At 54.4% G+C, this 13,542-nt stretch overlaps 1 protein-coding gene across 2 annotated transcripts; it reads right to left on the reverse strand.

Annotated features, from left to right (window-relative positions):
- Nucleotides 1-11,648: 11,648 nt before the first annotated feature.
- On the reverse strand, nucleotides 11,649-13,126 carry LOC137447806 (GTP-binding protein Rhes-like). 2 transcript variants are annotated; one of them, XM_068151713.1, is made up of 2 exons: nucleotides 12,131-13,126; nucleotides 11,649-11,841 (listed from the first exon to the last, which is right to left on the reverse strand). In XM_068151713.1, exon 1 carries the CDS (start codon nucleotides 12,911-12,913, stop codon nucleotides 12,287-12,289), a length of 627 nt encoding a protein of 208 aa, XP_068007814.1. In that variant the 5' UTR covers nucleotides 12,914-13,126; the 3' UTR covers nucleotides 11,649-11,841; nucleotides 12,131-12,286. The 2 variants fall into 2 exon arrangements, with proteins under 2 accessions (XP_068007814.1, XP_068007813.1); XM_068151712.1 differs by having other exon boundaries at nucleotides 12,226-13,125.
- Nucleotides 13,127-13,542: the final 416 nt, after the last annotated feature.

A 13,542-nucleotide genomic window follows, 5' to 3' on the forward strand; every position in this document is an offset into this window, starting at 1 on the left:
TGTTCAAATAAATGTCTATTTTTATTTTTTTTTTCCTTTTGTGCAGGGGATACTAAAGAGAGAGGGGGAAAAAAAAAAAAAAGGAAAAGAATCTCTTGTTAAATCTGTTCAAGGTTATTACAAGGAAGAAGTTTAACTCTTTCAATGTTACTGAGAACTTTAAAGCGTACAGCCAGGCAAATCGCTCCTCTGTGTCTAGTCCCACGCTTTGTGCTTGTTGGTTGGTGATGGCATCTTCATAAGCTTGTAGCATGAGTGCTTTGCAGGTGGCACAGAAAGGCAGGGACTCGTTTTTCTGTTAGAATTGGTTGTTTCTCATTTATTCATGGCTCTGTTAACGCTGAGTGGTGCGAGGCTGGAGGGTCCTCCTGCTCGCCCAGTCGGTCACTCCCATCGCCTCCCATCTTCTGGCCCTGGATCTCTCTAGCTCCAAACAAAGCACCAGTTTCACTCTGTGTTATGAGGTGGGCAAATGGCCCTTAAGCTAGAGTAGAAGCACCAAAAGTATTCTCATGTTTGGCCTTGCAGGCTTTGAAATGAAGGAAGACATTCACAGTGGCAAACATCAGGCATAGGAGACAAATCACGGGTTTGTGGAGGGACCCAAGCTTGCTCCATCCCCTATACTCCTCCACCCCCATCACATCAGTTCTTGGCCTCTTATCACTGAGGTGACTGTGACTGAAAGTTGCTTTATGGCAGCTGTGGCCCCAGGTCTCCAGTGGTTATGAGCTGGTACAGTAAAACTCATTCCACTGAGTCATTTGAGAAGGCAAAACCCATAGTATGAAGCACTGGATTAATCAAGCAGTTCTCAACCCTGACCAACTCCACCTGTGGCCCAGCTTTGCTGTCAACAGCAGTATTGAGTACTCCCTCAGCTCTGTTTAGTGAGACACACCCATGGGCTGGGGGGAACCCAAACTCCTGAGAAGTTGCAGCTTGGCAGATAGGATACAGTTTAAAACCATCAAATCTAGATTTGGGGGTAACTTGAGTTAGCTAAACAGCTAAAGAGCCAGGCTGAAGCCTGTTCTGCCAGTGGGGTTTGTTGGTAGTCCCCAGAGTTTCATGGCTGCCGCCATGGTCATTTTTGCTGTCATCTGCTTCCTCTCCCATCTCCTGGGTTTTGTCCTCTTCATCTGCTTGTAATGAAGCTCTTAGGAGGCTGAGCTCCCTTCTCTTTTCCTTCCATGGATTTTTGTTTGGATTTTGTGGTTTTTCCTTAGCAAGGAGGGCTGTCAGTTCAGTGTCCCTGGGTTTTGTTTGCCTAGACATCCAAGTCCCCGGTGGAGTGGGCTGTTTTAGCTAAGAAGAGTTTTTGTCTTCCATGAGGTTGGCAGAGAGGTTTGTTAAGCAGATGCACTTAAAATTTAGTCTCCACCCTGGTGTGTGAAAGGAACCACAGCTCTGGGCCAGAATCAGTCCTTCAGTGTTTGCATAGCTCTTGATTTCCAGTGTCATCCTCTTCTCTGCTTTGATGCCATCTGATAGCTCTGAAATTGTAAAGAGAGCTCCCGATGGGGAGGATTCTCCTTATGGCTCCACAGTCTTTACAAGGAACCATTCTGAACGATTTGTGTTCCTCTGTATATTGCATTTACTGTGTCCTCCATAGCACTTTGCCTGCATGGCTCCCCCCTCTCTCTCTCTCTAGGCCAGGAGGATTTCTCCTAAGTGCTCTGAAACTGTCAAACTTCTTCTTAGTGACTTGTCTAGTTTGTGGGTGGCACTGGCTGAGCAGATTGGTTTTTGCTTTTCTGCTCCAGAAATATATTCTTGTTCTTGATGATTCAATATATGATTGTGTATGTGAAGGAGCATTTTAATTACTTAATTAAAAACCCGCAATTTGCTGTATATGGATATCTGTATATGTGAAAAACCATTACTGGAGTTGGAAGAGTTTGGAAATGGAAATGATTGGGAAAAAAACAAACAAACAAACAAAAAAACCCTTTTAGGATTTGGGTTCTGGGCAGCTATAGTGTGGAGCATCCTTGTGATACCAGATCAAAGATTGCCATGGTGACCTGGAGGAGGATCATCTCCTGACGTCGTGTACGAACTGCTGCTACCTTTGTCCGTCGGAGTTCCTGCGTCGTGCCAGCACCGGGCCTGCTCCCCCTGTCACTGTGCTGCTGCTGAATGTACAATCTCTGCTCGAGTCCTGCCTACCCACTTTCAGGGAAGGGGAGTTGTGAAAACTCAGAGATTTGAGCTCAAAATGAACTCTGCTTTGTAAAACTCTTCGGATGCCTGGTGTTCCCCATGCCAAGCCCCAAGGTAAACGACAGCTGCGTAAATGTCTGGAAGTGTCTGTGCCGCGCGATGTTGCCCTTAGCAGGAGCTGGAAGGAGCTCACAGGCCTGCCCACGGACCACACAGGACCATGGGAGCTCCCTGCAGGTCTCTTGGACTGTTTCACCCAGGTCCTCGCGTTGCTTCGAAGGTGGTAACGTCCCCGTGAAACCTATGCGCCTCTGGGAGCAGGCCAACTTCTGTCCTCTCACATCCCGCTCCCCTCCCTCCTTCCCCAGGGGTCTCTTCCAGTAATGCCTGCTGCGTGCTCTTGGAATTCGGGAGAGGCACCTCCACCACTCACCCACATTGTAGCTTTCCTGAGGGAGGACGGACTGCTAAACGTGCCCATGTTCTAGTGGGGTCTAGGTGTCTTCCTCCAGCGGATGCACCCAATCTCTCAGGTTAACTATTGCTGCAAGTTGCCAGACTCCATCCTCCAATGGCCAATCCAAGCCTGTGCAAGGACAGTCGAGTTGACCATTCGAAACCCCCTCGCGCTCCCGCCCCCTTTTTTTCTCTCTCCTCTCTAATGACAAATGGCTCATTAGAAATGGATCTGACACTTTTGTCCTGTCGTGTGCCCCAGGTGTTTGGGTTTTGTTTTTTTCCTTTTCTCTGTTTTGTTTTGCTTTGGTTTGGTTGGTTTTTTTTTTACTGTCAGATGCATTGGAAACGAGTTGCTTGTAAATTTTCTCTGATGAAAAACGTGGTCCCAGTGCAGTCATGATTTCAGGGTTATTAAAATGTTATCAAACACAACGAGCTGGGGAGATTGCTTTGCTTTCAATAAAATCTCATTATTAGTAAAGGTGGCTTGCCTTCAGCTAGCTGTGAGGCTCCTGGTGAGAAATCCCCCACCTCCTACCCCTCCATCTGCTAGCTGCCAGTAGTCTGTCCTGAGTTAATTAAATGGTTTATTGTTTTAAATGTTCATTTTGTTCAGGGGAGTAGACTTAGCATTCCAAAATTCTGGCAGAGTCCTCTCTAATTTCTCTGTGGTGTTATCTCCTGGATCCTTTGCCCACTATCCTAATTTATTCTGAAAGCAAACAAACAAAAGGGGGGAGGGAGGGAGGGGGGAAGGAGCAGATTAAAGAGCTGTGTTGCTAACACTGTTGGAAAGGAGCTGACTTTGCGTTGTTCGCAGTAGATCTCCTTGCTTTGGCCACAGCATTCATGGTTTGCAATTACAGGCTACTGGCTGTACCCCATAGGAGCTGGGTAAAACAAACCAGCTTTTCCATTACTTTATCTAATCTCAAGTGAGACCCCAGTTTTTGCCTTTCCTTGGCACTTGCGTGTCTCCTTCCCAACCCTCCTCTCCCTCCAGATGGGAGGCAGAGGTGGTAATGATCATGCAGGTAACAGACTGCAGGGTGAAAAGTGCAGAGCTGTATGGGATATGCCTATAGAATGCAGGACATACCTAGGGATTCACTTAGGAATACGACCCTGGTGCTCAGTGGAGATTCAGCACAAGCACGGAATCTCTGAGACAGCTAATGAAGGGCAACCATGCTGCCCTCAGCTCCCTCTTTCCTGGGATGATCACAACTTCAGAAGTATGATTGGAGGAAAGATAATCGGCCAACAGCACCAATTACTTGTGGTGCCTGGGTGGCTGAACAGCTCCTAAAGATCAAGGTGGGGAGAGCTGCACTTCCCCCAACCCATCTGAGTCCAAGGTAGAATGCAGTGGTTTGAAAGGACAAGCTGGGGAGTGAGGGCAGAACCCAGGGACGGGATAGAGAGTAACAGAAGAGGAGAGTTGGTTTTCAGGTGGCTTTAATTTCTGAAAGAGATTAAAATGCTCAACATAAAAAGGAAAAAGTAAAGGTTCCCTGATAGCTGTGCTTTAGAGGAGGTTTTCTTTATAGCCTCATAAAGTAAAAATCATCCTGTAGTAAGATGGTTCTAAAGCTCTGTTCAACCTATTGTCTTGTTCTGATACCTGTATTTCTTGCATGGTTTCTGCATGTTGTGGAGCTGTCTCTGCTCTGCTCCTCAAGCATTTGCTGCCTGTCAGTTGTGATTTATGTCTTGCACAGTAACCTGGATGGGAGCGTGGCTGGAACCAGTTCCAGATCTGTTGCCCCAGGATGCTCCTGCATCTGTGAGAAACACCTTGTCCTGGGGCTTTAGTGAAGCTCAGCTGCCAGGAGTGAAGCTGAGCATAGAGTTGGCCATTCCTGCAGTTTCGGAGACCCTGGTGACCCTGCCTTGGCCAGAGCAGCCAGACTCTGCCCAGCTCCTTCAGCACCAGAAGCCAGTCTGCCTTTCTGAGGCTCAGTGGGGCAAGGTACTGCCATTCACTGCCTGTGGCATGACTTTGTGGCAGAACAACCCCCCCATTTCCTCTTTGCTTGCCTCCCCAGGCAGCCCTGGCTTATTAAAGTAAGAGCCTTGGGGAGCTACGCTGGCTTTCAGACACCCATAGAGTGGCTTCTGTTGGAAGGACCTTTAAAGGTCATTTAGTCCAACCCCTGCTGTAGTCAAGGACATCAACTAGAGCAGGTTGCTCAGAGCCCCTAACAACCTGACCTGGAATGGGTCCAGGGATGGGGCATCTCCACCTCTCTGGGAAACCTGGACCAGGGTCTGATATCCTCAGCATAAAGTTTCTTTCTTCTCTCTAGTCTGAATCTCCCTCTTTTCATTTCAAAGCACCACCCCATGTCCTCTCACAACTGACTCCGCTAAAAACTCTGTCCCAAACTTTCTGATTAGCCTCTTTTAGGTACCAAAAGGCCACCAGAAGATCTCCCTGGAGCCTTCTCCGAGCTGAACAAGCCCAATTCTCTCAGCCTGGCCTCACAGCAGAGGAGTTCCAGCCCCCTGATCATTTTTGTGATCCTCCTGCCTGGATATTCAGCACCAGAACGAAGCAAGGCACAAACTTAGATGTTTACAGAGTAGTTTAGGTTCAACAGTGACTTTTGATTCAAAAAAGCCTTTGTACCACGCAACGCTCTGCAGGCTGCTTCCCTGTCAGCTGCGCTGTCAATTCAAAGGCAAAGCACTGTAAATCCTCTTTGCAAAGCCTTCGTGTCCTGCAGCAGGCAGATCCCTGAGCCCTTGCAATCTGTTCTAGCTGGAAAAGAAATCTGCTCTGGTGCTGGAGGTTTTGCAGGCTCGGTTGGAGGTAATCTGGGTGCAAGTGGGCAGCTGCCCTAGGCAGCTTCTACCAGAGCTTGACCCCTCTTTCAGTAAAGAAATATTTCCTGTTGGCAAACTAAACCTCCTCTGGCACAACTGGAGGCCATTTCCTCTTGTCCTATCACTGATTCCTTGGGAAAAGAGAGCAACCCCACCTCCCTCCAGTTTTCTTTCAGGGAGAGCCAGAAGGTCTCCCCTCAAGTCTCCGCAAGACTAGATGCCCCTAGTTCCTTCAGCTGCTGCTCACAAGACTGGTTCTCCAGTCCCTGTGCTTTCCCAGCATGCAGATGGACACTTTTCTCTCATACACCCGGTTCCACAGACTGCAATCTCGCCTCAGAAAAAGCTGGACCCCGCCCAAAACCCAGACAGCTCGTACCGACCCATCGGTACGAGCGAGTCTCAAGTCTCTTGCATAACGTCAAACCAAGCCCCAGCTGCTCTGATCCACGTCCTCCCTGCGCTTGCTGGGCACCAGGTCCTGGTACAAAATGTCGTGGGCTGTCATTCCCGGATTGTCCACCAGGTGGCGGCAGCACATCGCTCTGAGCCGCTCTGGCTGGGGGACCGGCGCCGACCCGGCTGGGGGAGCGGCGCCGACCCCTGCACCACCGCCCCGGGCAGCCGGACCTGCCTGGCCCCCCCAGACCTCTCCTTGGTTGGAACTGCTGCGATGCCCGTGGCCAGGACTGTTTGCAAAGGGTTTCGACCACCTTCGTGCAGCCGTGACTCGATGTGCGTCCAGAAGCAGGTGAGGTTGAGGTTTTTCTCCCAAAATAGACCCATAAAGTTAAAGAAGTCCATTGTTAGGAAGAGACTTTTTGGATCAGTTTGTGTTAGGTGCTGCTGAGAGGCGCTCTGCCTTCCTGGGAGGGTCTTGCACCTGTGCAAACCCACGGAGCAAACAGGTCAAGGGAGGTTCTCCTGTCCCTCTGCTCTGCTCTACTGAGGCCACAGATGGAGTCCTGTGTCCAGTTTTGAGCTTCCCAGATCAGAGTGACAGGGAACTGCTGGAGGTTACAGCGGAGGCTATAAGGATGCTGACGGGACCTGGAGCATCTCTGTGAAGGGGAAAGACTGAGAGCCCTGGGGCTGTTGGGCCTGGAGAAGAGCAGCCCCAAAGGGGATCTGTTCAATGCTCAGCAAGAGCTAAAGGTTGGGGGGCAAGAGGATGGGGACAGATTCTTGCCAGTGGTGTCAGGACAAGGGGCAACAGGCACAAACTGGAATCCAGGAGGTTCTGTCTAAACAGGAGAAACTTCTTTGCTGTGAGGGTGCTGGAGTCCTGAAGCAGGCTGCCCAGAGAGGTTGTGGAGTCGTCTTTGGAGCAATTCAAAACCCACCTGGACACCGTGATCCTGGGCAACCTGCTGTGGGTGCCCCTGCTTTAGTGGGGAGGATGATCTCCCGAGGTCAAATCCAGCTCCCACCAGCCTGTGGTTCTATGCAGCAGTGTTTGCCAGGGCCTGTGCAGAACCGGCTTTGCCACAAGCATGGAGCAAGCTGGAGGGGAGGGAGAAAAGCAGACACCATGACTGATCTGTGCAGGTATCAGACTGAAGCCCACAGGAGGGTGCACCACTGAGGGTGCTCCCACAGCCCACCCCATCATGGGGCCAGCTGGATCCCAGCCATGCTATGGAACTGGGAGAGCCCTAATGGGGTTCATGGGTTCATGTAGTGTGGGGGCAGCAGGTTTGCTCTTTCCAGAGCATTTAGCACAGGCTTGTTTGCCTCGCTGCTGAGCCTGGCTCAGCCAAAGCCCCAAAGACAAACAGAGTTAATTGGGTCCTCACCCAGCTAGAGCCACTTTCCCTTTTAAAATGTTTTGCTTCCTTATGGAGTGTCCTTGGCTGAAGTGTTTGTGCCACAGCCTCACATCCATCAAGAGCTGAGCAAACTGCAGCAGCCAACATCAATTAGGCACAGCCCACGGTGGCAGCTGATGCCCCCTCCGTGGGCCAGTGTGGCTGTCACTGGTGTGTGGTTGTCACTGGTGTGTGGCTGTCACTGGTGTGCAGCTCTTGCAGGCAGCACCTGGGTTCCCCCTGATTGTTTGTGTACACAAATTAAGCAGGAGCATCTCACCCAGGTTTGATAGGATGTGCTGCACTTGATGTGGAACAGAACAGGAGGGATCACATGGAGTCCTTCTTCCCCCCGGGGTGACATGGGTGAGCGTGGGGACAGGGCTAGCATCTGCTCTGGAGGCGAGTCTGGAGTCAAATGGTCCAACTGGGGGATGGGGGAAGCAGAAGGAAGTGAAAGGAAAGAGTTGTGATGGAAAGATGTTTGGGAGATAGAAAGAGCAGCCCTTCGTCCTGCAGGTCAAGTTCACTGCAATGGCTTGTGTAGGGAAGCAGCAGCAGGGACCTCAACACCTGTGGACAGGACAGCCCATCTATGAACAACCATCCAAAGCTTAAAGCACAGCTAATGAACCCAGAGCAGCAGTGTGATCAAACCTCTCCAGTCCCAGAGAGGGGAGCGTGAGTGCTGCTGCTGCCTGGGATGCCACCCTGGGCACAGCACTGTCCTGCTCTCTGTGCATGGCTCACGGGGACTGAGGCTTCTCCCCCAGCCCTGTTCCTTGTGGCACTGAAGCAGCCTCCAGCTGTAAAGGAGATGACAGCCCTTCAGACCCTGACAGGCCCTGACTGTCCCCGAGCCATGCTCATGGCCACCCTGCCCTCTACATGCTGGATCTTGGGCTGCTGGAGGGCTTGGAGCCCTGGAGTCCAGAGCCCCAGAGTCCAGAGCCCCTTCATCTGCTGTTCCCTGAAGCTGAAGTGCCCCAGGCTGCAAATGTCCATGGATCCAGTTAGCTCCTCTGTCCCCACAGCTCTGCTGGGGACAACTGAGGGCTTCAGGGCAGAGCTGAGCTGTGGGTGCACATGGATGGACTTTTGGATGGATCCAGCTCTCCCCAGGCTTTCCCCTGAAGCCCCAGCATGAAGCATCTGCCCCAGCTGCTCTTTCCTCCCCAGAGGGGAAGCAAAAGGAAGGGCAAATTTTGCTGCCCTCATCAGGCATGTGCCTGGGGGCTGTCTGCAGGGACAGCTCTTGGCAGCCTCTGCCTGCAGGACTTGGTCTGTCACAGCTCTCCTGCCACCCCCTGGCCCCAGCTGCCCCTGCTGCAGAGAAGCTGGGAGCCCTGTCTGGCAGACACAAACCATTTCACCTGCTGCCACTTGTTGAAAGCAAACGAGCTGCAGGTGTTTAGCTTCCCCACATCAGGCTGTGCAGAGGAACAGGAAGGCACCAGGCCAGTTTTAGTCCTTGGCAGGGATTTTCCATCCCTGCTGTGACCCAGATACCCTGGGAATGCCCTTAGCTGCTTTGCTCTGCTAACCCAGGGGCTGAACACAGGCTGCACAAACATCTCAGCCAGTGAAACATAGGATCTGCCTGTTTCTAACCTCTCCGAGCACTCTGGGGACCCTTCTTGCCCTGTTCTGTCCATGAGGACTCTTGGAGCCCTGACACACCCAAGTGTATTTGGCTCACATAGTGCTGTATCCAGCACAGATCATTCCTGTGGGACACACACCAGGGGCTCTCACCACTGCTTTATTTGCAGTTTGCTGTTGCAGCTGCTCTGCAGCCTGCCTGCAGCCAGCCATGGTGGGCACAAGCTCCTGGCTCTCTCCCTTGTCTTGCCAGAGAAGACATCTAAAAGGCTCTTGTCCTGCATGGCAAATGCTTGCTAAGCCCAACAGCCATATCACATCCCAGCATGCCCAAAGCTTCCCAGCACGTCTGCAGTTTCCTACCCCCACCTTCCACACCATATTGCAGCACGTCCATAGCTTCCTAACCCCCATGTCCCCGCGCGATGCTCTCTGTGATCCATGCACCAGGATTCCACAGGAGCATTGCAAACCCAAGCCCCAAAGCAGGGCTCTGGAGCCGAGGGGCAGCAGGGCTGGGGGGGCGGTCGGGACCCCGCCCGCTGGCCGAGCCGGGAGCTGCGGGAGGGGCTGTATAAGGCAGGCAGGCATTGGGCGGGTGGCATTTGCTGGAGGGGGAACTCCTCCAATGGCTCCACTCATTGCTGGGGCACCTGGAGGTGGGGCCTTCCAGAGGGTTCCTGCAGCTCCAGCATCGTGGTTTGCAGCTCGTGCACCTCCAACGTCCTGGTTTGCAGCTTCTGCACGTTTAGCATCTTGGGCTGCATCTCCTGCGCCTCCAACATCCTGGTCTGCAGCTCTCGCAGCTCCAGCATCTCGATCTGCGCCTCCAGCATCGTGGTCCCTGCAGCTTCTCCACCCCCACCATCGTGGTTTGCAGCTCCTGCAGCTCCATTGTCTTGGTCTGCAGCTCCTCTACCTCCAGCATCTTGATCTGCAGCTCCAGCGTCTCAGTCTCTGCATCTATGCACATCCAACATCCCTGCACCAATGGCTGCTGTACCTCGCAGGTCTTGGGCTGGGGTTGGCTGGGAGTGGGGGGTCCTGAAGCCCCTGGGTGCTACTAGTCCGGGCAGGGAAGGGACGAGTGGGGCACAGGGAGCCACAGCTGCCGGGGGGGCTCAGTAAGCCTGAGCCTGGCGAGGCCACTGGGACACCCCAGCTGAAAGGATCTGTTTGCAGTCCACAGCAGGGATCCAGAGCAGCAGTGCTGTGCACGGTGGGGCCGGCAGGCAGCCTTGCTCACCCCAGCTTCCTCATGCTACACTGCAAAGAGTTTCTCTTCTGCTTTTGGCTTAACACTGAACCAGAAAGCCCTGGTGCTCCCGATTCCAGCAACCCCCTGCTCTGAACCCAAACCCCCATTTCTGCAAGGTGTGGAACTCCTCTGGGGCTGCCTGATTAGCCAGAGGTCAGTCACAGAGGTGGAGCCAGTGGGTCCTGCCAACTGGGAGGTGCCTCACCATGGCCAGGTCATCTCTGGCCAGGGCCAAGTGTGGGCAGGGCTGGCCCCATCCCCATCTGGCCATGGCACAGTGACCCAGATGATGCAGCAGCCCCTGTGGCTGCACCCATCACAGCCATCCCTGCTGCAGGCAGGGTCCCACCACATTGGGTGATCTGCTGAAGGTGAACTGCTTTTGTGCTTTGTTCCCTCAGGACAGGAGCAGCATTTTGCCCAGGGAAAGGCTCTGACAGCAGCTCCATATGTCCCCAAGGAGCCTTCATGGAACATCCCAATGGTGGCACCAGGTATGTGGAGCCAAGAGTGATGAAGGGCACCCAATCCACCTGGAAGCACTGGGTCCTGCCACAGCCTCCCTGCCCTCCCCACTGCCTGCCCCCCCACCCTGCACTGGGCCCCAGGAGGAGGGCTTTGCCTGCCCAGAGTCACTGCCCTTGCTTCAGTGCCCACAGGGAGATGGCAGCAGGGTGTCCCAATGAGGGATGCCCATGAGGGGAGTAGGGTCTCCCTGACACCACTTTCTCCCCTTCTGCTGGGGTCAGGAAATAGCTGGGCTCACTGGGTGCAATCCTGTGTCAGCCTGCCCAGCTGGGTACACCGTGCTGTGGGGCTGGGCTTCTGTAAGCTGGGCACCCCCAAAGTGCTTGCCTCACAGAATCACAGAATGGTAGGGGCTGGAGGGGACCCTCAAGTCATCCCCCCCCGTTAGAGCAGGTTCACCTGGAGCAGGTTGCACAGGATGTTCTCCAAGCGGGTTTTGAGTGACTCCAGAGATGGAGAGTCCCTGGGGTCTGGGCCAGGGTGGGACACTTCTTTCCTCCACCAAGCTTTGATGGCTGTCTTTGTGTCTTTATGTGGCTGCTGAGCGGGTGAAATGGTCTTCACAGCAGGGCTGGGCTGTGCCGGGGGAGAGTAAATCAGTGCAGGGTGAGCTAAAGCACAGCAAACACTGCCCTGATGTGCTCCCCTCCCTGGTGCCTCTGGTGCCTCCTCTTAATGTGTTTGTGGTTTTGGTTTGGTGCTCAGCTGCCTTTGAGTGCCTTTGGCTGTTGTGCTGTGTGAGATGAGAAGAGCTGCTTTATTTTTTGTTACTCAGTGCTAGGGGAAAACTTCAGTGGTTAAATGGTCAGGAAAATCCTAATCCCAAATGTCCTGAGCCTGCCAGGGACCTGGGGATGCTCCTCCAGAGCAGGACAGGGCGTGGAGGGAGCAGGGAAAGCAAAGGCAAGTGTTAAGGGCTCAGGGCTTAGAACACTGAGACCAGAAGGAGAGGAGAAAGAAACCCAGACACGCTCCAGCTCCACAGTGTGTTTATTGGGTATGCTTAAAAAAAAAACCACCAAGAAGGAGAAAAGGGAGAACCAAAGAGCTGCACACACTGCCCGGCCGCATGCTCTACGCCAGGGTACAAACCCAGCACTGCTTTGGACTCTGGATCTGCCGCAGGAGACGAAGCCATGCCGGGAGGTTGGACGTGCAGGCGCTCGGGGAGAGGTGATGCAGGACCTGAAGGAGACCCAGGAGAGCGGCACCAGTGGGTACACTGCAGCTGGACAGGTGCCCACCTCTGCCTTCTGGTGCACTCTGCAGCTGGAGACCAGTGGTTTGCCCACCTTCCCTGGCATGCCTGGCTGCCCATGAGCTCCCCCCCGGCGTGGAGGCACCACGCAGGCTGCCCAGCAGCGGTTTCCCAGGTATGCCTCCTGCCTTTCTGGGAGCTCACACTCTCCCTATGCCCTTCCAGCCACCAGCATCCCTTCCAAGTTCCTCCTCCTTTGTCATCTCCAACTCTCACCTGTCCTGGTGGGCTGGGTGGGGAAGAGGAGGGAAGGGATGGCAGGCAGCAGGGTTGGTATTGGCCAAGGCAGTGCCTCTCCCCGCCCAGCCCACCTGAGTTTCCAGCCGGTGCTGCTGGTGCCGGTGCCTTCCTCCCAGCTCTGGGGTGTCCGACTCAGCACACCGAGCAGCTGTTGGTCTTGTTCATGGGAGGCCTCAGCGTCTGCTCCTTGGGCAACGTCTCCCTCCTCTTGCAGAGCGCTGGGCTGAGCCTGCTGGGCAGGTTGGCTTGCTGCAGCAGCTCCCTGAAGACCTCCAGGACGTTCTCGTTGTCCTTGGCTGATGTCTCGACGAAGCGACTGTTCCAGTCCAGCTCCACCAGCGACAGAGCGTCCTCGGCCGGCACCTGCCGCTCGCCGCCGCTCTCTGCCTTGTTGCCGACCACCACGATGGGAGGGAATTTGTCCTCCTTCACCTCCAGGATCTCCTCCCGCAGGCTCTTGACGCTCTCGAAGGACTCTGCGTCGTCTACGGCGTAGACCAGGGCGAAGGCGTCGCTGTTCTGGATCGAGAGCTTCCTCATGGCTGGGAAGGAGTAGCTGCCACTGGTGTCCAGGATCTCCACCTTGAGCGTGGCGCCGCTCACTTCGTACTCCTTGCTGTGCAGCTCCTCCACCGTGCGCCGGTGCTTGGGCTCAAAGGTGTCCAGCAGGAAGCGGCGGATGAGGGCGGTCTTGCCCACGCCAGCTGCGCCCAAGAAGACCAACCTTACGTGGTTCTTCTCTTTCACCACTGGGGACATGGCTGGGCTGGCTGGCACGGGCTGCTCCCTCACTGGTGCTCACCCCAACGGCAGTCCCTGGCTGGCTGCAGTCCCCTGTGTGCCTGCACCGCCTCAGTGCCACCAGTGCGCTGTGGTGGCAACCTCTTCGCAAACTTCTCCTGGCTGCTCTGTGGCCGATGCTGCAGCTTCCAACACCCTCTCATCTTTTTATCCTGGCTTCTCCCTGCCATGTGGCACCAGGCTGTCCAATCTGCGTGGGTTGAGGGTGCTGAGGGAGGGAGGGAAGGCAGGGTGGGGGGAGGAGAGCAGGGTGCTTGGACCAATCCGCAGAGCGCAGCGCTGGACAGCCCTGCAGAGCACTGCGCTGCGTTAGGCGTTGCGCCTGCACTGCTCACCTCCGCCTGCAGCCCCGGGCAGCCAGCAGCCCTTTCCCCCCTCCCTGCAGATTAACCTCTTCTTCTTGGATGGGCTTGCTGGCAGCACAGGAGGTCACTGGGGGTTTCCCCACCCGTTGAGTGCTTGGTGGCTGGACATGGCAGGGGCTGGCTGGCATCACCTGCAGGGCAACAAAGCTGGGTAGGGGTTAGGAGTACAAGCCTTGTGAGGAGAGGCTGAGGGGGCTGGGGGTGTTTAGCCTGGAAAAGAGG

Source organism: Melanerpes formicivorus, unplaced genomic scaffold (genome assembly GCF_026170545.1).
Source record: "Melanerpes formicivorus ecotype bairdi unplaced genomic scaffold, bMelFor1.0.p_v2 SCAF_21, whole genome shotgun sequence".
Lineage (NCBI taxonomy): Eukaryota > Metazoa > Chordata > Aves > Piciformes > Picidae > Melanerpes > Melanerpes formicivorus.